The 26,496-nt window shown below is 37.8% G+C and overlaps 1 protein-coding gene across 1 annotated transcript; it reads right to left on the bottom strand.

Annotated features, from left to right (window-relative positions):
* Nucleotides 1-36: 36 nt before the first annotated feature.
* On the bottom strand, nt 37-25,717 carry BRDT (bromodomain testis associated). Its single transcript, XM_075157058.1, has 19 exons — nt 25,526-25,717; nt 23,174-23,311; nt 22,294-22,423; nt 20,257-20,429; nt 18,768-19,139; nt 17,604-17,732; nt 17,219-17,407; nt 15,755-15,942; nt 15,384-15,676; nt 15,179-15,292; nt 13,515-13,646; nt 12,538-12,599; nt 11,138-11,330; nt 10,277-10,389; nt 8,837-8,978; nt 5,012-5,085; nt 3,458-3,660; nt 1,949-2,102; nt 37-1,218 (listed from the first exon to the last, which is right to left on the bottom strand). The coding sequence occupies exons 1-19, from the start codon at nt 25,715-25,717 to the stop codon at nt 1,150-1,152; spliced, it is 3,060 nt and encodes a 1,019-aa protein (XP_075013159.1). The 3' UTR covers nt 37-1,149.
* Between the last annotated feature and the right edge of the window lie 779 nt (nt 25,718-26,496).

The following is a 26,496-nucleotide window of genomic DNA, read 5'->3' as shown; positions in this document are numbered from 1 at the left end:
AAAATATTTTTAGTTTCTATTTTTATGTATTTTCTTATACTGTACATAATATATTAGTACAGTAGAACATGTATAATATTTATAAATGTATAAATATACATGTCGTGGGGGTGCATGCTTGAATTTTTTTACTGATGGGGTGCATGATCAAAAAGGTTTGGAGACCCCTGAACTAGATTATCTTGAGGGGGCCCCCTTCCACCCAACATTTCTGTAATACACATTGTGTTTTGATATTAATTCTATAAAACAATGTTTTATTAGTCCTGTACTTAATTTTGAGATAGCTTTATGTAATCAACGAGAACGTAGGGTTTTTACACTCTAGTTTCTACTTCAGACAAGTATCCCAACAGGAATAAAATCTCACATTAATCAGAAAGTCTTTCAAACTGGAGCCAGAAGTAGGATGTTTTAGATAATTTCTTTCTGTGAAGAACCAGAACCATTTGGCAAACATGCTTGCACCCTTATCCAAATGTTATGTTAACATAAAATACATTAAACAGAAGAGCAACATGTCTGGGCCTTAAAAGACATGCAAGTATACAGGATTTGCTGCTGGAATTAGAGAGTTCCAGGAAATGTTTTTTTATGATTACAAATAATGTTACACACCCTTTAGAAGTTATCACCATTATAGAAGTCTTTTGTCACAGCCCAGATTCTGTGCAAGCGTGTCATAGTAAAGTGATTGTTTTAATAGTAATTACATAATTGACAAGACCTTGGTTTAAAGTAGTTTCTATAGGTATATATTTAGTATACTATGACTTAATACAGTCAAACACAAGAATTTGGCTATGCTCAGTATAACAGATTCTCAAGTGTTTCTGAAAAAAATTGATTTAAAAAAAAAGAGAAAAAAGCTGATATTTTCTCATATATATATCCACAACATATAAAACTAATCAAAAGAACAACTACGTTCCACCGCGTAGCAGACTAGTTTACATATATTGTAAACAAGCAGCAAAAAGATCTTGTGATGCTTCAAGTGTCAGTGAACAAGCTTTCAATATAAAGCATTTTAGAGGAACTTACATGCTCTTTAAAGTGGTCTTAGCATTTAAGATTGTAACTAGTACATTTTCAAAGTTGTACAGTTTGTAGTAGTGTTGAAGTTAAGTTCTGTATTAACTACAGCTTTCACTCAAGATATTCTTCAAAAGATGCCATAATATCACTCTGCAGATTCATATCAATTGTACAAGCCATCTGCAAGAAAGCAAATTAGTGTATTTTCTGAGCAGTCGGACATTAATTAATACTATGCAGGTCAAATAATTAATAAAGATTTAAGAAAAAACTACAAAGCTGCTTCCCAAAAAGTGTATGCTTCCTCTGTTATTCCAAGTTTGAGCGTGCATGTTGTTGAAGTCCTCTCTGAAAAGAGCTGAACAGGATGAAAGCTTCAGTAGACCTTATCTGAATCTAGGTATGATCTAACACTGCAGTTCTTACATTCTGTTGTACAATACTATGAATTTAAAAAAAAAATTAAAAATAGTAGCAATTAAAAAGCATTCATTACCTACACCAATAAAACTAGTAAGTTAGTTCTAAAAAGGTTCAGTTTTGATATTTCAGACCAGAATAGTATGACTAGCACTTTTGTTGACATGGAATATGTTAAAGAGGATAGACAGCTTGCAAGACTTGAGGTTCGAAGTTATTAAAAAAGCAGGGAGTCCCCTTTAAAATTTGATTTTACTATGCAACTATTCTAAGCTTATGGGAGTAATAGGACCAAGCAGATAGTTTTTCATATTCCGCCACTTAAAGACCTACTTTGAGTTTCTTACTTCATTTTCTGGACTAACTCTTCAGGTAGCATAGTTCCGTTGTTTTCAATCATTCAGGCCCTTTAAAACAAGGACCTGAGCTAACATTTTTTATTCTCTACTGAAGTTGAAACAAAATCAGCTGGCAAGAGTCAGCAACTTACTGCTTCTCTCCTCCTGCGTTCTTGTTCCATTTTTCTAGCCAAGTTACGGTCTTGAATAAGAGTATGTCGTTGAGCTTCGGGCAGTTGTTTGCTCTTTTGGTCTTTTTGGGGCTCACAGTCTGCCATGGCATCCAATCCCGTGCCTTCATGGCCCCTTTAAAGAAAGCAGAAGAGATTGGTATAGAATAAAAGTTGTTTCTTCTTTTTCTTTGTAACAAGCCTTTGCACCTGAAGAAAATTCTGCAAATAACTTAAATCAGTGCATAGCACTCAAACTGGGGTTCTGTTTTACATGTTGATTCATAGTAACTTCCCTTTGCAAGAGATATGTGCATGCAATTGTTGGGCTGGAAATGGGACACAGGAAACCTTATTCTACTACAATCAATATGCACACAGGATTTATATACACGCTACACAAAGCTTACATGCACTTTCTTTGGCAGACATACACACTTAAATTTCTGATACTTTCTTGGCCCGTTATGTTTTGCTTCTACCTTCTTCCTCTTCAACTAGTTATTTGAGTTAGATTTCACTAACTTCAGACAAGCAGCTGTAATGTCTTATTCCATACAGCTACATGCCTGGTTTCCTCCTTGTGGAAACCTGTAGTAGCTGAAGGTGCCTGGACTGTTCACTATACATTCTGAACAAGGAGTGTACTCTTAAGTCTCTCAAATGCTCGGTTTATTAAAATAATACACTCTAAACCAGTGACCTATTCTAATACAGCCAGCGACAGGCAGGAGCAGGTGAATTTAGGAACCAGCTCAGGCTTATCTTTCACAGGGCAAAACAGACAAGAAAAAAAAATCAAGACTACTGAAGAGGGAAATATTACAGAAAGCAGAGTTTCAAAAAGGTGGCAAACAGCAATCTAAGATATTACTGCAATGCAGTAATTAGTAGGCAGTCACTTATCCCACTCAGCATAATAATAGACCTCAGACTGGGATACATATGTGGGCACTCACTAAAACAGTGGCTGCAAACAACTAGGGAAGAATACGACAGCAGTAGCTTATTGAATATGTTTCTCTACAGCAATGCAAAGAATTCTGCTGTTGAAGTGATGCACACTGGAACTCCGTTAGCTATATTAACCCCACGGTCTTGAAGACTAGATTATCCTGCTTCCCCTTAGGATAGCAATAAGATGGGGATTTTCCTGGCTACAGATATAGGAAAGTAAGATAGTGAGGGGAGGTGTGAATTCTGGTCATGAACAGAAGAATTGAGTGCTCCAGGGGACAAAAAGAAAGGAAGAAAAAAAAAAAAAGAGTACCTGAGAAGTTTCTTTCTGCTGAAATGATACCGACTTGCAAGGGAAAAAGCCACTTTATGCATTTTGGATGTGCAGTCGTGCTTAGAGTCGTACAGCTCCCCCCCTTTCATCTGACACATGGCAATTACTTAATCCAAACCACTTGTTCCTGAATAACTAAGCCACCCAGTACCATACAAGCAAAAAAATAGAATAATATTTAAACATACGTGCTTACAAACCTCTCTTTTTCTTGAGGAAGATTTTGCAGTTCCTTCCCAGCTTGCACCAGAGGCCTTTTTAAGTCCTGCGCTTGCCCACTCCTCTTCTTTAATGCTGCTTTCCTGAACTGTTTGAAGCTGTCAGCAGATGTTTTTATCGGAGCTGGAAGCATCATCGTTTTACATAAGCTTACCCAGGAAACTATATTCTTAAATCCTGTATCCTGAAGTTATTAGAAAACGGAAAACATGGAAAAGGCAAAAATACTCTACCACTACAAATCATCCATTATCTGCTTAGTTCTTACACTAGGCGCAATGTTGTTTTGACTGGACTTATTTGGGAATATCTACAACAAACTATCCTTGCTTTGGCAGAATATTAGTGCAAATACAGCAATCTAATTGGACTTCAATATGTTTTCTCATCAACTTTGAGATTCTTTAGCAATATGCTAAAAATTGTTAGCATTTGTAGTTATTCTTACCCAATCATTTATGTCCACCTCTCCATTTTTTAATTCCAGAAAACATGAATTCACAAGAGTGAGCTTATGCAAAGTCCGTTGACAATATTTTAATATGGAGAACATCCATCTCATTTCTATACATAATCCTCATATAACAATAGTTTTGTATCAGGCTTGTGGGTTTTGTTTGTTTTAAATACCCATGTTTTCTCCCCCCCGCTCCCCTCCGTCTCTAATGGCATTTTCTTTACAGTGTAAAACAGCATAAAACCAGTATTCTTAAGAAGTACTGCTTCTAGTAGAAGGTCATGTGTTTATGAAGGAAATACATATTTTTTTGAATTGAATTCAGTAAGTTAATAGCTTTCTGAACGCTAAGTGCCTAAATCCTAGAAATATTTTAATTCAACAGACTATATACAAACTTTTTAGGTCCAGAGGCTGACGTAGTAACTTTGATCTGATGTTTTCAAATAGCTGATTACCATAGAAGAATTTAAATAATAGGTAAGAAAATTCCTCTCTTCCTCCATTTAAGATAATCTATTGTATGCTAGGAAATATTTTGTTTAAATTTAATAAAAACCTTCAGATTGTTTCCTAATTATACTAATGTCATCAAAAACGTATCGTCCTGTTTCAGAACAGGTTTTTCAATAGTACCCAAGGCTATATTCCACACTACTCTTATTTTTGTTACTGGATCAGCAAGGGAAAGCACACCAATAACTTGGAATATTAGAACTAGATCAAGGAACACTAATAGTTTAAATATTAAAACTAGATGAGAGAAGCCATATTTTTAATGACAATATGAATATGTTATTTTTAACTTAATCTTGTATTATTTACTTTCTGAAATGATCAGAGCCCATAGATTTTTTTTTTTGTGGTTTTTTTTTTGTTTTTGTTTGTTTGTTTTGTTTTTAGCACTAGAAACGAGATAAATCTGTACAGGTTATAACAATGCCCAAGACCGATCAGACACTAAATATTTGAGTCATAAAAGACCAGATTTTCAGAGAAGATCCCAGGACAGGGAATTATCGATCCTAGTAAGTATATTCAAGCTCTTCTCCTCAAATAGGACTTGAGCAACACTTACCTTTCTTGGAAGAATTTTGGATTTTGGCTCTAGCACGTTTTTACCATTAGGTTTATCATTAGGTGTACAATGACCTGATGGAAGAATAAAAAAGATTTTTCACTCATGTTGATTTTATGGACTATGTTTCTGCAAATTTAAGCGATAAAAATTTAGTCATTCTAAAAACTGACTTAAGAATTTACACTGCAATTTTTTATTATTATTATTATTATTTGGTTCAGAATGACAGAAATGCTCCCCAACATTTCGTAAGCTTAAGTTGAACTGGACCACTTCTCTCCAGTTTGGGGCAGGGAAAGGAATAGTTAAGCTCAACAACAGATGAGAAATTAACTACTGGTTAATTCTGGGAGAGGTCCCAGCAGAATACCCAAAAAGTTTCATCAGAAAGTCTCAACGCAGCACCTTGCCAGTTGCTCCCCTCCTGTCCCCTCCCCACCTGGCCCTCTTCCATTTTGATTCCAGCATCATTTAAGAGTACCTCATTCATCACGTAAACTCAGCCTAAAGCTCTCCAGCCTATTTCCCTTTTTTTTAAAAAACAAAACAAAACAAATAGGTCAGCCAGTAAGAGCTAGTCATCACATTTGCAGTAGCCTACAGGGTGTACAAATACTCCATGCCGCTACTTCTTTATTACTTGTGAGGGGAAAAAAGCCCACCACTTACACAGGCAAAGTGGAAGTGCTATTTTGACAATACTAACTTCAGATTAACAGTCCTGATATGCTGCATTACTGTAGAAGAGCCATACTATTTTGTGTGAAAAAAAACTTTCCCCAAACCTTTTAAGACTTCAAAAAACTTTTTAAGTGCAGGAACAGATACGATTTCCTACAGTCATATGGTAAGCCTGAAAAGAGACTTTTGTAATACTAGGGACTGGCTAGAATACCACACGGTTAACAAAAGCCACGTGTTGTAGGGTAGGGTGTTTTTTTTAAAATCTTCTGTATTACTTTGTTATATTCCCCTTCTAAAGAGCTTCTGGGATGAAAATCTAGGTGTACTCTGATAAAGCCGTTATTTTAGAACCAGATATAAACAACATATTTTATATCATTCAGCAATGATCCTCTACTGCAGTTTGAGATGTTTCAATATTTATTTTAAGTAAATTTTTAATATGAAACTAACTGGGGTTGCTTTTTTTTTTTATGCAAAGGATAAAGTTTTTGGATGTTTGAATCTAGAATGCTGAAGGCAGAGTATCAAACCCTCAGCCAGTTTGTCATGAAAGGGGTTTTCAAGACCTCACAGTCTCCAAAAGGCAGGACAAGAACAGTGCCTGGCCTTTACCCTATGCCCCCATGCATTGCCTGTGAGATAGTATAATTGCAAGTAAGCAGGAGAGTTTTTACTATACAGTGGAATAAAATAGGATGAAAGACCTCTAAAGTCTCTCAAATACTATTGAAAAGGGTTCCAAATCCTGATATCTCCACTCTCAGGGATTCCAGGGTCAGTTAAGCAAGGTCTACCTAGATCAAATTTTGCTATCAGAGACTTGTTCTCCTCCAGAGTAGAGAACTAGTGTATTGAGGTGTCCCTCTTCATACAATAGGCATCTTTCTTTCATCAATCATTTATCCTCATACAGGCAGCTTGAATCTTCATATAAGAAACTTGACAGTATTGAGCACTAAATACTCCAAAATAAAGCAAGAGCTTCACATAACCAAAAATGTCTAACCTCATTGTTAAGATCAAGTTGATCAACCCCCATTGTTGAGATCAAATTTGTTATATCTGCCAAGAAGATCTATCTGAAGCAAACTTAAGGTGAATTTAAATTTATAGTCATGTCTGTCTTAAAGCTCTAGATATAACACAGGAATATGAGGCTGTGTCAAAAGTATTTGCAGCCATGGGCTTCAAAACATGCATTTTAGAGCTACTTACAGCAATGCCAGCCTTCACAGAACCTCTCATTGAGAGACACTGCTTTTTAATCTGAAGGGAAACTTGTGGTTACCAGTTTCGTAAGTTAAGCTTCTTAACAAGCCACCACTGAATTCAGCGATACACCAAGCCTGCACCCATACCATCAGAAGTGTCACAAGTCTAAAACCAAGAACTCTTGTTTCAGAGATGCAGGTAACCTCACAGAAATGCCTGAGACAGCGGGATTCTCTACAAAATTCAACAAGTTGCTCTAAGCATCCAATTCTAAAATGAGTTTCCCTGGTTTGATCTAAATAGACACATATAGCATGAGCACTCTCTACACTTTCTATCAGTAGATTACAGGTCCTACAACAGTTCCAGATTAGCAAAATTTTTGTTGTTGTTTAAAAAAAACAAAAGCCAAAATCCTGTATTCCCCGCCCCACCCCCCCTTCCAGTTTTATACAGGAGTTGATAGTGGAAAGGCTAAGATAACACTGAGCAGGGTTGGGGCATGTATCATTGCAGGAACAGTCAAATACCACTGTATTATGGAAGGGGGCAGATAACTACACTCGTGTAACAGTATTAAAAGCTCAGCTATGCAACATAATGCTGAAGTTCAGGTGTACTCAAAGGCAGAGGCTCATTACTGGGTAGTTTCCATTTAAACACAGGAACTCCTCCACAACTGTCCCTTAAAAAAAGGGGAGAAGATAGAAACAGTACAAATTAAATGAGGATTAGGAATAGAAAATTAAGAGGAATAAAGACTAAGCAGTAAACAACTAAGTGTGGAAGGGAGCAAGCTTTCCCAATAGTTTTGGCTATGCTTTTTTTCTATTAATATTAAAACAGTGAGCTTGATTTATTCCTGCTTGTTTTCTCAGCCCTTTAACATATTAAGATAACACCAGGATCGTGATAGTTACAGTCATGCAGTATGCAGGACAAGAATTCAAGTTTTTAAGCACCTCATTACTGAATCCATGGAACACAGGTATCAGCTCCAGCTGCTACAAGTCTAAACAAAGGGGGTCAGTATGTGTATGGATAGGTGTGTTAAGACCATGAGAATACCGAATAGAACATCTTGGAGAATTAAATCTCCATTTTTAGGATTGCTTTATTACAACTCAGGTATCCAACATTATTCTTTAGCAACAATTAGAGAATTCATCAGTGAGAAGGCTGTGCCTTTTAATTTCAATCAAGTTTTCAGAAGCTTGTTTCCTCCCCTGTTCAAACCTATACAGGTAGTCTAGAGAGGAAGGAATAAGGGAGGAACCAAAACAATCATGTCTGGTAACACTAGGCTCTCAGCATGGGTGTTCAGTGTCCACCTCACAATTCTTTAGTTTGAAATATGTATGAAGTCTGATGCATCTCTATATGGAAAGTAGCTTTCAGGGAACATGTTCTTGTTGTAAGTGCAAGTTTGTTCCATGGTGAAAGCCTGTTTGACATTGCTTTACTGTCAGATCCTTGTCACCAAGAGCCGGAGATGGTAACTCAAACTACACACAAAGTGCTCTGGGAAAAGAGATCCATGAATCTTCATCAGAAGACAGCTTAACAGCTTAAAGTCCAGTAAAATTTGACAGATTGGAGCATTGGTTCTCTCAGACTTCCTGGAAGACTGGATTACTTAGCTATAGTACTAAATTCAGAAAGCTAAGTTCTTAAATCAAGAAGTCATTCGCTTTATGTATTTTAAAACACAGAACAAGAACCAAGCATATATTTAACTTAACTTAAAAAAAAAGGGCAGCAAATCAAAAAGAAAGAGCAAGAGAAAACTGCACCCCCTCCATTATTCTGCAAACTGATTAACATACAAGTATTCAGCATTTTATTTCTTTAAACCAGGTTCATATACATTTTTAACTTTGCACCCCTAATATCAGTTACAGTTTTTATTATGACAATACATACTTTGTTCTTGACTTATGGATATTGAATCTGCAGTTCTCTCACTGGCCTTGTTTTGAAGTTTATTTGATTTGTCTAGAGGTATTGTTTTCTCAGCTTGTTTACTCCAAGCAGCTCTGTCAACCTGGGAAGTTGTGTTGAATACCTAGAAGAGAAGTTAGACTTCAAAATATGTTCTGAAGTGCTAAACGTGTGGATTCTTATTATGCAGCAGCAGGATTAAATATTTAGAAGCTTAGAGCAGTAAATTGTTGCAGCTCTAGCTTCTGTAAACACCAGGGAAGAATTAGATTTCATTTATATTATGGTAGTCAAAGCAAGTTCTTACATTAACACTTAGGATTTAGAACATTAACTGCTCGGAGATCCTGAGTGATGGAGTGGGTAGAATACGAGAAACTGTTTACAAGCTCCTTAACCCTTAACATAATAGAAGTTGGCTTTTACTGTTGTATAGCCAGTTGCTCCACTGTAGCTTACGGATCAGGGTGAAGGGCAGCTTATTACTTCAGTTCAGTGGTAGTTTTTCCTCTGTGCAAGACTGTGTAGTAATCCCCTTGAACTGGGGAAGGTGTTGCACAAACTGGAGTCTCATAATATATGCTACTTGCTTTCTTCAGACAGTGGATGCAAATGGGGAAGGGCAAGTTGCTTTTCTTCCTTTCTTGCAGGACACATTTTTATGTTCAGACTCAAGAGGTAGTTTCTGTCCATTTCGGAAAATAAAAGCTATTAAAACCTGGCTAAAGCAGCTATGTTTGAAATCGTGTTGAGAAAGATAGTTAAACATCTTGGGATGGAAGGAATCATGCTGCTGCAGTAACATCAATAACTTCTTCTGTAACACAGAGGCCCTTCTAACCAGGATACTCTCCAAGAATATATTAAGACAGAAATCAGTGACTAAATATTTCACAACCTCATCCATGACCCTGAAAGCCCCAATTTCTGTGGCTTAGGAACAGGAAGAAAAAGCAACACTTTTCCAGAATAGCCTCTAGAGTCTTCAGAGTATTACTGACCTTACGAGATTGATATTTCTAGAAAACAGGAGCATATAGTATAAGCTGCCCATCTTTTTTGTGAAACTGTAGGTTTATAGGGTGGGCTTTTAACCTGTAAGCATGCAAGGGTTACTTAAGTTTAAGCTATAGCACTGAAAAGAAATAAAATAAGCTTTATAGTATATTATAAACTTGATATATTGATTACCCAAACTCTTTCCTTGTGTTGTAGCCAACAGGCAATGAATTAATGCCCTATTAAAGGATAAGAATCACTTTGTTAGTGGGGTTTTGGATAACTTTTGTTGTAAACCTTATGTGGCCTTCATTGCATCAAATTAAAGCCTGGAATATTATACTAGATCTTATTTAAAGGAGTAAGAACATGCTTTAAAGAAGTTATTTGAAATGAATGCATTGGAGAGAAGCACGTATTCACCTCTGGAAGAGCATGTGTGCACTGGGTGACAGAAGACTGATTTGTCCTTGGAGTACTCTGGGGTGTTTGCTGGTCTGAAGCACCATGCAGAGCAGATACAGATGAGATTATACCTGAGAAAGAAGTAGTGTATGATTTCCCCTAACATGCAAAGCGCAGTCCTACATCTCAAGTTTACGTCACTGTTTAGATCTGTGGATTAACTGGATATGAAGATACGTATCCTAGCTCCATGATTTGAGACAGTTATTTTTTAATTAGTTTTTAATTGATTTCTCAGTTAATCAACTACCAGCTCAAGCTGTCTTTTACCAAAAACTCAGAAGTATCTGAAGTTATGACCTTTTGAAGGAGGGAGGGAAAAGAATAGCTCCTTGGATCAAGTTTCTAAGCAACTTAATATTTGATATGTCTAGTCAACAGCAATCAACTCAGAGGGCCTATGGCACCAAGCCTTAAATTCAGCTAATAGGGATTTCAGACATGAACTTGAGTGGTAGTGATGGGTTTAAGCATCTAATTCCTGCCTTAAGGTGTTCAGCACTTCTTGTAACCCTAGGTTCATTAGGGCATCATTTTCGATCTCAGAGGGAGGCATGAACACCTCCTCCTGTTTTAATACTATTCTGCCCCACCACAAGTGCCCCAGTAATCTGAAACCCTAGCCAGTCCTCAGTGCTGCCACACTTATTTACGTCATGTTCTTTATAATCCATACCCTGCAAGAACCTTTTCTATTACCCACTTGATAACCTCCAAAACACCAAGATAAGCTTATTGGGCAATACAAACATTAGTTCTGCCATCCCTTGTTTCCTCAGCAGTCAAATATAGTCATGCTTCTTGCCATGAAGATGTTACCTGAGGGAGACTGGGAATTTTGTTCTGATGGTTTAAGTGATCTATTCAGTAAAGGCTGAAGCCTCTGCAGGACATTGGGAGGTGGCTGCTGCAGTTCAGATGATCCATAATTTTGCACGCTACTAGTAAGAGATAAGGGCTGGGCTTGCGGAACAGCATTGCAGGATGTCTTCCGTAAACACAGTGGTATTCTCTAGAAAGAGATTGCAGCAGTTAATACAGACAAATCTTAGTTTTTGTAGCTATTTGATCCCCCTTCCCCACCACCATCCCATTTCCACTGTTTATAGGATTCAGTAGTCCTTGTGTTGTGATACTAATCTAGCATTTTCTAAGAGTTTAGATGACAAAAACCCATGAGGTGAAGTGCACTGTCTTGGTCTGACAGATACAGAAAACCCATGACAGCAAAATGTAGTGTGAGGATTTGAAGTATGATGTTTGTTGTTAGTCAGAAAGTCAGTTAGGGACTGTTATAACTGACCAAGCTGAAGCTTAATTCCTGTATCCTGTTTTCTCAAGTTTATTGCTGTCATTTTGCTACTGCAGATGCTGCACTTTTTAAACAAAAAAGGGTATTGCATAATTCCTCCCCTCAGTCTTTGCTTATGAAGATGCAGGAGGAGCAGCTGAATAATAGATTTGCAGCCTAGTTTCCTGTATCCAGCTAAGCACTTTAAGTGAGAGCAAGTCTATTGTAAGAAGAATGAAAGCTTTGCTGTGATCTTGCTTTGAAATCCGAGGTCCCCGTCTCTGGTAGCTTCAAGGGAAGTTGTGAAAGACAGCTAACCTGACAAGAATTCACACCCACTGTATATACAGGAATAGAGCAGTTCAATCTTAGAGGCATCAAAAATTATTTCTAGATAGAACTGCTGTTGCTTATTAATGATACCATAGTAATAAGCAATATAAAGTATCCTGAAAGTGACTAGTATATTGTAAAATTTATTTATTTTCAGGTGTAGAAGTGAGGTTATTCATAGACAAAGAAAAAATATTTAAGTGGGGTTTGTAGTGTTTATTAGGTCAATTCTATACTCAACGATCAAGTAGGAGAGGATTTCCCTTTTTTAGGGGTGGGTGGGATGGAGTGTGTGGAGCATTCTCCCCCTCTCTTCTTTTCCCTTCTCCTTCACCCAACACGGAATTACCACAATGATTGTAAGACGTAAAAGCTTCAGGAGTTCTCCCAGTACATCAGTTTCTATACAGATACATAAGCTACTTCCAATAAACAGCAGATTTTACATCTCCATGTAAATCAGTCCTATAGAACAAATAGCATTCAAGCCATATTCATTATGTCCTGATAAAGTTGTGCCATTTCCAGTACCCACTGTATGTAACAAATATTTTTGCCCTAAACAAAGTTGTTATATCCATTCCAGTCAGTTTACCTTAGGCTTTTCCATAGAAGTTGGATGGTTCTGCCCAGCTCCAGTCTGTTTTGAGCAGGTTTCTGTAACTGTAAATATAGTGAAGTGGGCAGAAAGAGGGGGATTGGGGGGGGGGGAAAATCAATCATTCACGTATGTTTCATTATTCACACATAGAAGATGCAAGTTGCAATTGTACCTAGAGAGCCAAACCTCACAGTGAAAGCAACGTTCTTATCTTGAATACTTTGACTTCAGCTTGATGTGTTTAGAGAACTTCTCCCAGATATAAAAAAAAGACCGCAAAGATTCCTGCAAGATCACGGTCTTTGCTGCCATCAATGACTTCACTGTGTTTGCTTCCCCACACTGAAAGGGTTGAGCATTCATCTCACCTTACACTGTTATCTCGTACAGATACCTACATTGTAGACCTCCAGTTTGGCAGATCTATTGTGTCCTAGAAAACTAAAGAGCGTTTTGTGTACACAGAGAAACATCATTCTGATATTCTGATGCTGCAGCACTGTAATGTCCCTTGAACAAGCTTGAGACAGCTTAAGCACCAGGGTAGACTTTGGCTCTACAGCCAATGCTGTTGGCACTTTTGTCCCTCAGCTTAGGCACCCTTCTGCAGACCAGAAGATGAAAGTAAAGTAAATCACACTTTCAGAAAGGAATCAAAACCACAAGAATAAGCTATAGCCTAATAGTTAAGTCTCCAGGTTAGATACACAGACCTCTTGCTAGCTGATTTTGGTCTCTAAAGTTTTTCACTGATGAGTGGATTTGTAGGTGGTTAGTTGTTTTTTCTTTGTTTGTTTTTTCCCCTACAAACTCAGTATTAAGACACTCATGTAATAGCACGGGAATTGAGCCTTCAACACGGACCAAACCCACAAGGGTAACTGAAGTCCTTGGTAAACATGTGGAACAGTAGATGTTAGCTAAGAAGGCAGATGCTTTGCCTACACAAACACAAAAGGAAGCTTTCTGACCCGATTCAGAGTCACTGCTGTCTGAGGAGCTAGAACCACTGCTAGTACTGCTGCCAGAGTCCGAGGAGCTGCTGCTGTTGCTGCTGTCACTCAGTCTACTTGGTCCAATACTGGACTCAGCGTTGTTTTCAACTGCAGGAGAAAAAGAAAGACTTTAGAACAACCTGCAGTGGAGCAGTCTTCATACACAAGACTAGAATCAACCTTGTTAGTCTATTCTCCCATATAACAGTTCATCTTCTGCCATTTCCTTGTCCACTGTCCATTTAACAGTGGATTTGAGACCTTCATAGAGGAGAGAGATTTACCAGCAGCAAGCTAGCTGAATGAATGAAATAGCCAAGGAGGATCTGCAATCACACAATTTAAAATCCTAAACTAGGTTAAAATTGTGCTGTCTTACAACACAATTCAAGCAATTTTCCCCCCAGAAGTTTTCCTGCTGTTAAGAGCCTGTTTCTGTGCTTATTGCTGCTGCCAGACTTGCATGCTGAGGTCTTTATCTATAGTCAACTCTCCTCTTTCCCAAGCCATATGTACTCCAGAATTGTCATCTTTCGCCACCTCCCCACCATCTGACTATTTTGCATCCGCAGAGTTGATTTAACTCAGTTTATACTGATTTTGCAGTCAAAAAGCTTTTTTGAAGTGTGTTGCTCTGATAGAAGCTTTGAAAATGAAAAGCTACATGGATACCTGTTTCCCTGGACACAAGTCTTTGTTATGTGCCAGCTTAAGCTCTTTTTTCTGATAAACAAGCCAGATGGCCTGCCTCCTCACTCTCCACAACGTATACTTCACAACTGATCTCAGCTGCTTCTTTAAACTTTCTTTCTACAATGTTTTCAAGCCATCGTGTATACCAGACAGGAAGACTGTTGCCTGAGCTAATGCTGGATGCAAGCCTGTGTCTTGCAGGACTGCTTCTATCATTTCAGCTAGCTGGTTTCACATGGGAGCTCAAGAGATATCCAATAGAGGGCAACAGCAGCACTCACTAGTTTAATGAGGAACAACTTGACCTATAATAGTAGCATCAACTGCATTGATTTGTAGTGACTAAAGCCACCAGTAAGTGTAGATATGCTCAAGTATGTAGTGAATTTCTGGTTTTGATACTGAAACACATTATTGCGTGAAGAATGGAATTGATTCTCCTAGGGCACTTCCTTAAGACTAAGGCAACACAGCATACCTGTCACTGATACAGAGGTTTTGCTAGCATGACAGCATTAGTGAGGCTGCAATCTAACAAGTATGACTAGAATTTGTTATTCTTGAATCTCTAAGCCACAGAAAGTGAATTGCAAACAAATACATAGAGGGACACTCCTCCTCCCCCCATGTTTTCGTATGTCAGCATAAGGAAGAAGGTGTTCAGTGTCCCTTAAGCTCTGAAGCTGTTATCGTCTTTACCTGTAATAAAGGATTAGATGGAAGAATAAGGAAGAAGTTTTGGACAGGACAAGTAACTTACCAAGTTTGCTGCTGTGACTTCAGCTCATTCAAAATAGGAAGAATCTTAAGACTAGCAATGGGAAGCTTAAGACCTCAGCTGTTCTGAGGAGAAAGTCCCCAGCTGCATAACAGTACATAAGGCCAAGGGGAGAATCCCACTATAAGCTATTTCTATTGCAAATAAATAAAAGTAAGAGTCACATTACACTTGAGGTTCTCCTTCTTTGGGTTTAGTTGACCATTGACATCCAGTAGTCTCTTCTCTAGCTCTTTTTTTCTTTCAGAATTAAGCTGTTCTTTTGACTTTGTTGTTTTTTTAGCTGCATATGAAACAGAAGTTAACATTGCAGCAAGACAAAACAAATCTAGTTGTGGTTTTTTTTTTTTTAAAGCATCATTTATGCTACATACCCCGTTGCTTTCTTGGTCTCTTTCTCAAACAGGTTGCCACATATTTCTCTAGTTCTCTGAGTGTTGAAGCCTTTAAAGTTTCAAAGTCTATTTCTATCTCATCAGGGTTAGAATTCCTCAGTGAAGGTTCTCTTGACTGTATTATATGGACTACTTTCCCAAGCTTATCTCCAGGGAGTTTATTTATGTCCAAACTCAACTGTCTTTTTTCATCATAATTCATAGGCTTGGCACCATCTTCATCTTCTGACTTATGTGCCAACAAGACCTGCTGCATGGTTTTCTCTGATTGACTGCAAGAAAAAAAAGTGTACTGCAGTTAACAGCAGTTTAAAAATAATTTGACACCCACATGAGTCCCCCACACTTACATGTTTAAAGACAGCTTTTTCTTAGATTTCTTCTTGTGTTTCAGATTTTTCTTCTTTTGAATCAGGCTTTTTATTTTGGCTTTTTCCTTGTTCTTACTTTTCTCTCTTTTAGCCTTCCCTTTTTTCTTTCTCAGTCTAGGTAAGTATGCTCTGGTCAAAGCCCGCAACTGCTGGTGAACAGCTTTAAGCTATCAAAAGAAAAAAAAAGCTGATATCTTAGACAATGTAGGATGAACAATAACTGGCCCTAAATATCACAGGAGATTTGTGGCAGCTGAGCTGATATTAATAGGATGTTTGCTTTCCAAGTGAGGTTTATTTTCCGAGCATCTTACTATATTATAGATTAGTCACAGACTATGCATATAGAAGACATAAGATTACTTATTTTATGCAGATATTTCTAACAGCATATGTCTTCTAGCATCCTGTGAAGAATAAAAAAGCAAAAAAATCACTGTGGGAGTATCCAGCAGCTTCCCTTTAATTTCAAGCATTTGGGAAGCATGTAAGTGCCTTATTAGGTTAGACCTCTAACATTACTGAATTAGGCTAGTGGGAATGGGCTTATGCATCTTCAACCCATACACCCTAGATATTTTGCGATATAAAATGGCTAGTTGGGACACACTAACAGCTTCAGAGAAAGATCTAACACACAAGTTTGTTTAAACCTCATAGGAATTAGAAGGAAGATAGATAGGTGATGAGAACTAGAATTCAGACGCACTGAAATACTTCACTGTTACAAAGGCTGTCTTGTAGACTTTTGGTTGCCTCATACCTTTATTCATAAATTGATGATGTATATGTTACTCTGACAAATATTGAAAACTAAACTGTCCCTCATTTGACTAGCAGAACAGATGCTAGTTTTCCCCATAGTTTATAGATACAGCAGCAGCAAGTTAAAGCATTATGTTCAAGCAAAAGCAAGACCCATTCCACTCTTAACCAGTGAAGCAAAGCCATGCTTCACATTAACATGAACATGAGATTCCTTCTGTTTTACTTCATACTGACCTTTCTGAAGTAGAATTTAATGACTTGCTTTTGTGTGGCTCAAGAGAGACTGAGTGAACGAACAGAGCTCTTCAACCATATGAAGGAAATGCCATTGTTAAAAGAATATGCCAGTAAGCTACGTGTGGAGTATCTGAATGCTCTCATCATACCACAGCAACATACTTTTATTTTTTTAGAAGTTTGAGAGTCATCTGAAGAAATGGTAGGCAAAAGTACTAGAGCAATGATTCACTAAAAACAGTTTGTATTTGCTGAGGCACTATTCACTTAACATTTGGAGGTGCTTCCAAACAGGAATAAAGTTCTGTATTAAGAAAAACAAATGACTATAGAATCTTTCAAATACTGATTCTTGGTGCTAAGCCTTAGAACGGACAATTGCAAGTGGTACAATCACAGAGATTATAACAGTCATGCACATTGAGTACTAATGCTTACTTGCTCCTGAAGCTTTGCAAGGTGCACTGTTCTCTCCTGTTCAGAGTCTTCAGATGATTTTTCTTCTGAAGAGTCATCATTACTGCTCTCACTGGAATAAGCTTCTGTCATTTCTCTTGTAGGCTGTGACAGAGGAACACTTGCAACAGGTTCATCAGGAATTTTGGCAAAGTGCATCTCAAAAACATCCTAAAGAGTTAGGTTTGGGAACAGCAGAGAGGTCAACATGTCTTTCAGATTTCTAAAGCATTATAAAGTTGCTGCTTGTTTTCTAGAACTACACAGCAACATAGTAGTTGGTAATATTAGCAGACGCTGCATCAGGGCATGAGATCATCACAAAGGAATCTTACTCTTTTCAAGTCCGACTTAAGTCATAACTCACCTGAAGTTTTCTTGCCATAGCAACTATTTCATGGTCTGGAGAATTATGTTTGTAGTAGCTCATGAACATTAATCTAACATCCGTAGCAAATTCTTGTATATCTCTATATTCAAAATTATCCATTTTCTTCTAGACGAAAAGAAAATTAATACACATTTAGGGCTTAAAAGTAGAAAGCATCACCATGAACTGGCAGAAGAAGAGGAGGAACAAGAATTTTGACATCCAGTATCAGGTTCAGCTTGTATCAAGACAGTAAATATTGTAAGAACCATTATGGAAATACCTGCTTCTCATTTCAACATTGTCCCTTTAACAAACTAAGAGAATTTCCTCTTTTAAACAGATTTGCTAACTCTAATTGCTGTAAGGACTTTGTAGTACTAGTTTCAGCACTAGATCAAGACAACAATGTTCGGGTGATTTTATTTGGTCACGTACTCAGCACTTGTTTTTGATTCTAGGCATGGTATTTATACAAAACCTATTCCATAACTGTTTGAGTCAAAGTAACAGGCTAGAAATTAGGAAATAACCTTTACATTGCGCAAGCCAGTTTTCAAGATAATTCAATAGACTATTGAAATTCAACCCTCCCCACAAAGGTTGATCTTAGCTTGGCTAAATACTTCAACCCCAGACAGATGTGCCCAGTGTTCACAAAGCACTGACCACATACCGCCACCTAGAAGGGTTCCTTTTCACAGAAAATCTGAAAGGTGTCATGTAAATATCTAGTGTTGAGGTTCCAGGGCACTTCACCAAGGATAATGAGATTCAGAGAGAAGCAGAAGTTGACATTACAGAATTGCATTTTGTTTTATTAGCAACAGCATCGTGTATACAGACTGAAAGATATTTAACATGCAGCCTGCTTGGAAGTCCTTAATGGAAATGATAATTCCCTCACTATGTATATTAGCTTGTTCAACAAATAAGTAGATTTGCTACTGTGCATATAGTCACAATAAGACTTAGAAGACTCTTCAGAGAGCTGTGGCTTAGTTTGTTGAGAGAGATAAGTGGGTTTTATGCCCATTATTTCTTTCAAAGGAGAAACAGCTTTCGTGACACCTTTTCAGCTAACACTATTAAAATCCAGTCATTACACAAGTTATTCAAGCAAGCACACAAATAGTCCAGTTCCCTCTGAAACATACTTACTTTAATCATTCCCAGGTCTGTAGGACATTTGGTGATCCCTTGGTTCTCACTGAGCGAGAAAGATGCAACATCTACAGGTTTTAAGAAAGGCCATGCATATGCTGCATGTTTCTTTGAAAACATTTCTTTAAGTATTTCATTACAATGGTTTAGTTGTTCTGACAACTGAATCTTTTTAAGAATTTCAGGTGACTGTTGAGAATCTGGCAAGTTTCTCTTCAGAAGCTTATTTGATATCATACGTTCATTTTCACCTCTGCATGCTTTAACATCTTTTCTTTCATTAAATGTTGCAGAAGATTCACCACTTGCTGTGAATATTGAAGTAGTAGGAGTTGTAGTGTCAGCCTTCCTTTTCACACCTTTTTTTGCCTAGGAAAAGAAGATTTTACAGTCTAAAATACAGGTGTCCAGAACAGTGAGAAAATGGTCAGCTTTCAGACTACACAAAAAAAATCCTAAAAAGTATCAGAACAGTTGAAGTCAGAGCAGAATGTGGCACTTCCACAAGTTTAGACTGAAAACCTACAAGAGATTACAAGATCAGCATGCCAAGCTCAAATCTTAGATGTAAAATAAAGAACAGGGTGTACTGCAGGTCAGGTTGTGGTCAGTTTTTAGCCATTTGAGAAGACTCCAAGAAGCTGGTAGGTTATGAAGTTACCACAAGATGACTGCTATGGGAAGGGGAAAAATTACTGCAATACCTTTTAAGCCTGGTTGAGGGCTTTATGTACAAGGTTTATCTCTATTTTTCTTTAGCCTGGGTGGTATTTGGTTTGGAAGCGATACAATGTGTGCTTTGTCATCAGTGTTCAGACTCTTCAGTAAAGTGTAAATAAATGCTGCGGGAGAGCCTGGCACATGTTTCTCATTGGAAGAGCAAACCCAAAACTAAGTCAATACAAAAGTGTTTATCTGATGAAAATGTCAGATGTTCACATATAATTCAGATTGCCGTTAACAAGAATTTGCTTTTGTGAGCTACAAACACCTTCCAGGCTAGTTACATGGTGTTTAAGCAAACATGCTATTTTTGGAGAATCAAGCATTTGATTTACATTAAAAATACAAGAAGTTATTAAATAGAACTTAGAGCTTTATTTTAATACTAACACCAGTATCTACACCTCAATGAAAGAACAGTTTCTACATCAAGGTCAAGCCTGCAGAAGTATAGTAGTACACTTCAAGAATGACCATCTTAAAGTTCACTTTATTTCTTTCAGAACAACATTTTAAAACCACATTTATAAGAAAAGATGTACCAAGCAGTCATCCCAATTTCTGCTTAGTTTCTAGAATTAGTACTGGCCCAGTTATTTAGCAGAGACCTAGAAGATTTAATAGACATCTCTTACTGTCTTTCATCACAACGGAAGTTTTGAAAAAAATATTGCAATAAGCATGGCTCCTATGCTTTTGCTGTTAGTGCCTGAAGCAGTGATTTCAATACCTTTCATTCTGAAAGTTATTTGAGGAAACGTACTTTTGTTATAGGGACTGCAGTTGGCATTAAAGCAGTCAGCTGAGCTGCAGACAAAGGAGCTACTGTAACCTGATGTAGCTCTTGAGTCATCAGTGGAGGCTGCTCGCTGCTTTCAGCTTGTTTCTGCTTTGTGCTTTGTTCACGTGAAGTCCCGGGGTTGGGCTGCTGTGTTTCTGGTTATTTTAAAATAGAAAGTTTTAAAGTTAGGTCTTAAATGTTGCAGTTAATTTCTTTCATGATCAAATTGAACAGTTGTCAACAGAACCACTCTTTCACACCCAAACTATACAAATAAATACAAACAAGAGCATTGTTACACATAGCGACATTGGTATCCTCCTCTACTCAGCACCATTAGTACCTCAGCTAGAATATTGGACCAAGTTATGCATATTTGGCTTCAAGAAAGCTGTGGATTAACATCAGAGGGAAGATTAAAGAGACATCACCTAAAACCTGTACATTGTAAAAACGTTCCTGCCAAGAAGAGAATCAAGTTGCTTTCTACATACACATGAAGACCAAGCAGCAAAGGGTGCATCAAACTGCATCATGAAGGTTCAAGTTTCCGAAGCATAGTTAGGGCCTGCATATATTGCTTAGCAATATTACAGATATCCATCACTGACTTGAGGACAGTTTAGACCAATATTTTTCTGTATTTGATTTGGCTGGTTAGATCACTAATGTCTTTTCCAGCTCTGTGATTCTGTTTAGTTCCCATAGATGTTCACACCTATTAGTTTACATAACACAACACTGAGTAACACCATGACATTCTCTGAAATGGAAGTCAGTTGCTTTTTTTTTTAATAAAGGGAAATAAGCTGTGTGTGTGTAGATCTGTTTCCAAAGCCAATGTCTGCAAAGGCAATTAATTGCTTGCTTGAGATTTTACTCAAATAAGCTAGTAGGAGCAGGAAGCCAGATGATTATCCTCCTCTTCCTCCTAACCCCCTAAAAATTCTTGTGAAAGGACCAAGAAGTCCACTGCTCTTCCATATCCATCTACCAGATCACTGAAGGGTAGTGTTGCTCGTCAAATATACCTTGAGAAGAAAGCTACAGAGATTTATCAAACTGTAATACTATTTTAAAGAAACATTTGTTTCAGATACTACCAGCAACAAGGACCACTACACCACAAACAGCAGTAAGAGGAAGCAAACGAAGTCATCAGGAGACCCTGAAGAGCTGTATAATTGCATAGCTAAATAATAAGAGCATCTGTTAAGTGACCCAGTAAGAACTGAGCTAACAAAGATCACTGCTCCCTGGCTGTCAGAAGGCAAATAATTAAGAGGTATCAGGGTGAAGAAGCATGCAGCTCTTTCACGACATAGCTAAGACTTCCCCAACAACTGACAGCATACCTTCAGGCCAATTTGGAAGACTACCTTGGAGGTCTCCAAATTAACACATTGAGATGCACATGTGATTCTAGGCACTGCATAGTCTTACTTCTATCAATATAAATATTTATTCTTTGGCAATGTTGAGAGCTTAGATGTAGAAATGAGCACTTTGTACAAGTGAACAGGTTATAAGAGCAATTAAAAATTCATAGGAAGTTAGTGATGAGTAATAAGTTGCAGCTGATCACATGGCCCCTTGCAATTAGGTTTCCCAATGTCACTTCAAGCACTTACTATGTAATTTCCTCATAAGTTTGAGATGTCTTGACTGAATTGTCCTTTTTGTGGGCAAGAGCACTGCATTTCACCAGAAGTTTGCCTGTGAAGCTACGCTGTTACACTACTGATGAAGTTGTTAATTCTGATTTTTATGCCCTCTTAAACACACTTCATTAGTAGAAAAAAGGAAGTTTAGCTAGTACCTATAAAAAAAATAGTATGGCTGCACTGAATCTGCTAAAGCCTTATAGCAATGTTGTTACTTGTCTGAAATGTTCTGGGAAGAGTGGAGAACACCCCAACTGGGTTGAGTTGTGACAAGCTACGGAGGATTGAGAAAAAGCTGTTTCCAGCTTCTGCTTGTTTAATATGTTAACAATTCAACATATAATACAGGCCTTACCTTCTGGCTTCTTTCCTTTTCTCTTTCCTTTGTTGAGAATCACTAGTCTTTCTTCTGGTGGCATTTGGGCTATTTTCTGCATAAACACTTTTTCTAGGTCTTGGGCCATAAACACAATGTCATCACCTGGCTGCAGAATATAGTCAGTAACATTCAGAGTAAAGGAGAGGCTGCAGTAATGGAGGGCTACCTTGTAAAATAAACAGTCTGCAGAATCCTGCTCCAACAAATTGAAACAAGCCACCACTACCAGAGAGTTCTATAAGTCCTTGCCATCCCTGTCCCCCCACTCACTTTAATACAAGTTGCTTCATTATTGAAATACTCTTTCTCCCACTGTCCCTTGCACAGTCCTACTTGCCTTATATCCACATACTTCCCACAGCAAAGGGAAAAGGGGGCAGATTTAACTCCCTTATTCATTCGTATGTTCTGAAGAAAGCTGTTGAAGCTTAAAGGCACTAAGACACAGCCAACAAACATCGAAGCACAGGGAGATGCTCACACTTCAAGTTAGGTTAGTTAACTTGTTGGAGGACTGGAGCATGGCTCAGGGTTGCTAGCCTTAAACTTGTGTAGCAGTTATACCGTGCTTGCTGTTCATGAGCTCTGCAACCAAAACCCAGAGATTTTGCAGGCGGAATCCTTGTGCAGAAAAGACTATGCACTCGGTTGTTGTAACAGCAGGCTAGACTTCGCTTATGTGCCCTCAGTCAATCCTAGCAACAAAGTCCTCCCCACCTTTCAGAGAAAATAGTTTCAAAAAGTCATGAAGACATTGACTCATTTCATGCAGGCTCTAATAACCATTTGCTTGTTTTAGACTTGTTTGTATTTTCAATAGAATTGGTTGCTGGTAAGAGGTTGATGTTTCACGTACCTTGTTATATATGTAGCAGTTCAAGAACATTGTTTTAAAGTCTTCAATGCATTCTGCAGCTTTTGTGTAGTAATTGTGTTCCAGACGCTTTTTAATAGTGCTCAAGTCCATAGGTTTCTTTATAATACTGTAATAATCCTATGGTTTTGAAAGAGTTAGTCACACAACAGATATCTTTAATATTAGGACATGAAGATTCTTACACATTTAGTTATGAAAGTTAAAATGCAAGAGAGGAAAATTGCATTATGTTGGAAGGAATATTTTAATTAAAGGAAAACTTTCCCCTATAGTCATAGGTACCATAGAAGTAAGCGTTCAGGAACTCTTCACCTCATATTTTCTCCTTGCTCTTTCATATAACATCCACCATTCAAAGCCCCAAAGAATAATTATTTCAATAGGATCCAGAGCCATACTGGTAGTAGTACTTACGAAAAGTATATGTACTTCTCATTTGTTATCTCAAAGCCATTTACCTGAAGTAGCACTCAACTTTACAGAACAGAGGGAAAAGCAGCAAAAGAAGCCAAAGACAGACTTTGACAAAGACAAGTCTTTTGTCACTGACAAAAAGAAGCTGCCAAGTTTTCACAGTTGCTGACCAAATACTTCATCCCCTGGGTTATATTGCCTCTCCTCTCAGGGTTAATCTAGTGACAATGTGGCAATATGACTGAAAGGCAGCTGGAATGTGAACTATTGTGATTATTTTAGTAGCATGGCTAAAAGCTTGTGATTAAGAGCATGAGGCTGCTGGTGCATTTAAGAAATCGGAACAGGAATATCCCTACTAAGTTCACATAGACATTGTAATTGTGTGAAGTTACTACTACTTCAAAAGTCTTCTAAAGCTGTCCTAACAATCTGTTTTAGTGAAATAAAAAAGCTAAATACATCATAGTGCAGACTGTTGAATTTACCAAACAAAACCAAGAAAGCTTTTAAATAATGCAGCTAATAATTAAGTATTGTCCATTCTGCATCTTCTAACACTGGAGGAAAGAGGCAAATATCTTCATTGTCCTCACCATGGAGCCAGAGTTTACTTGTTATTGTGCAGCGGTTGAACAAATACATACTTTTAGAAGTCAAGTGGCTGCCTTAGAAATCCAGAGAGGCAGAACTGGCCTAAGGCCAGCTGCAAATGTTGCTACAACTCTGACTGAATGACCCTTAATATTAACCTTAAGTGACAGTTCCTTCCAAGAAGGAAAAAGGGTAAGAAAAGACAAGACACAAAGATAGTCACTTTGACTGTGCTTTTGGACAAACTGACCAAATGAGTTTGTCACGAGAAACAGCTGCAGATAATGGCTTTTGTCTGCTCTAAACAGAACAAATGATTTTGTAGAATTAGTCTTGGAAATTGAAAGAACTAAACACAATTGCTTAAGCTGGGGGCGGGGTGGGGGGGGGGAAGAATCAAAGTACCATGGTTTTATTTAACACCTTCCTACTTATCTACCAAGAGTAGTAACTTCCAGGTCATTTGAAGTACTGTTGTGTGAATAAACAATGTTTTCATTTGACTGAAAAAGCTGGGGTGATCCAAAACTGGAGTCAGAAGATAACCTGAATTAAGACAATTTGTCACAAGACATTATATTCATTCACTTTGTTGGAATTAAATTGTAACATACATAAAACCCACAAGGCAATACAGAACAAGAATTTAAGCATCAGATCCTCTATTTCCTAGAAGAATGGTCTACCACCGTGGTATGATGAGAACACCATATCTCTTTTTCTTCCCTATTTTTGCAGGGACATTTAATTCCTCTAGAAACTTCAGAGCAAGATGCCAAAGTTGATTTGAAATTAAGAAGTACTACAAGTGTAATTACTTCTATGCATCAAACTGGATCCAGATTTGCCTTTCTACTTTAGGGTCAATAAGATCTGCTTTTCCATCATAAAGTATTTGACATAGAAAGAGGCTGGCTGCCTCCTATTAAAAATAATAAAAAAAAAATCAAAGGCAAAAGAAAATACTCATCATATGCAGTGTTAAGAAATATGGCTAAACCAGGAGGGAGGTGGAAAGAAAACAAGGCAGAATACCAACATTCAGAAACTCCAAGATGCCTGTCTAAGCATTCTTATTCTCCCTTAGAAATACTGATTTACTACAGTCTCTGATCAGAAAGCAAATGAACAAAGATGCAGCATTTAGTATAAACCAGAGAGAAAACACAGTTTTCTTGCAGACTTGGATTAATGAAAGCAGTTCATATGCAAAAGTAGTCTTCATGATCTGTTGCATCAGAAAAAGCTTTTTTAAACTAACATTAATTCACAAGTCCTGTAATACTTCACATATTCATACTCCAATTCCAAAATGGTTCTTACAGGAAGATTCAGTGCTGCTGCATCTACAGGCTGATGAAACGGCCAGGAGAAGCTGTGTTTCCACATGGCTTTCATGACCACCCTCTGTAAGTACTGAAGTTGGTTTGTTTGACAACCACTATTTCTGTTATTTATATATTCTGGTGGTGGAGGGTTAATAATAATAGAACGGTGTTGGCTTGGAACAGACATCTTTAGCAAGTTTGTATATCCGCTTGTTCAAAGATCTTCACCTCTAACCTGGGGAGGGGGAAGAAAAATAAATAGTATTCAGTGAAGATATCTAGATTTAATGCTGTTTACATGTTCACTTCTGTTTGTGGAGTGTCAATACTATAGTCGCAGGCATACCTTCATGGTTTAACCAAGACACATTTATTTTACCGTGCATAATTGGATGTGCTGGACCACTGGAGGTCAGTCCTTTCAGTTATAAACAGCTATATTTGTAAAGGCCTAAAGAGACATGGAGATCTGTAAGATTTTCCTAGAAATAAGCTTCCTTACCAAGGTTCATCTGTCAAAGTCTAGGAATACATCCTCTGCCTCCCCCCCTCCACAGATGGAGTCGTATAGAAGAGGTTTAACCTAAGAAGCAGCTTTACAGCACACACTGCAAGTCTCACATAGCAATAGCTAGGTATTACCTTCCTCACGCATCTCAGCCAAGTCACCACACAGAAGTCCTACAACTGCCAATAAAATGTTTTAGCATAAGTGTATTTTGGAACAGTGCTTTTCAAGTTTGTGTATATTCACAACAGTATTTTCTGCCACTGTGCATCAGCATTGTTACATACCCAAGGACTATAAAAAGTTCATTCCCCTCACCAAACAGTTTTCGATCTTTTAAAGAATACTGCAAGGAGCAACCATGGTAATTTGTCTTTAGCCAGCACAGTGTTGCTGTGCTGGAGCAGAACATGCAGGTACTTCGGAATGGCAGGGGCTGTGTTTTGGGGTGCATAACA

The sequence above is a fragment of the Calonectris borealis genome, chromosome 8, assembly GCF_964195595.1.
Source record: "Calonectris borealis chromosome 8, bCalBor7.hap1.2, whole genome shotgun sequence".
Lineage (NCBI taxonomy): Eukaryota > Metazoa > Chordata > Aves > Procellariiformes > Procellariidae > Calonectris > Calonectris borealis.
The sequence above is the reverse complement of the archived record's forward strand: the minus strand, read 5'-3'. Positions and strand labels throughout refer to the sequence as shown.

Excerpts from the sequence above, each read along its gene's own strand:
- BRDT (XM_075157058.1), bottom strand. The coding sequence starts at position 25,717 with ATGTCTGTTCCAAGCCAACACCGTTCTATTATTATTAACCCTCCACCA. Across the intron at positions 20,430-22,293 it reads AAAAGGAAAGAAGCCAGAAG|AAACACAGCAGCCCAACCCC; the intron begins GTAAGGCCTGTA and ends TAAAATAACCAG. Across the intron at positions 15,677-15,754 it reads AAAAAGCTGTCTTTAAACAT|TCAATCAGAGAAAACCATGC; the intron begins GTAAGTGTGGGG and ends TTTTTCTTGCAG.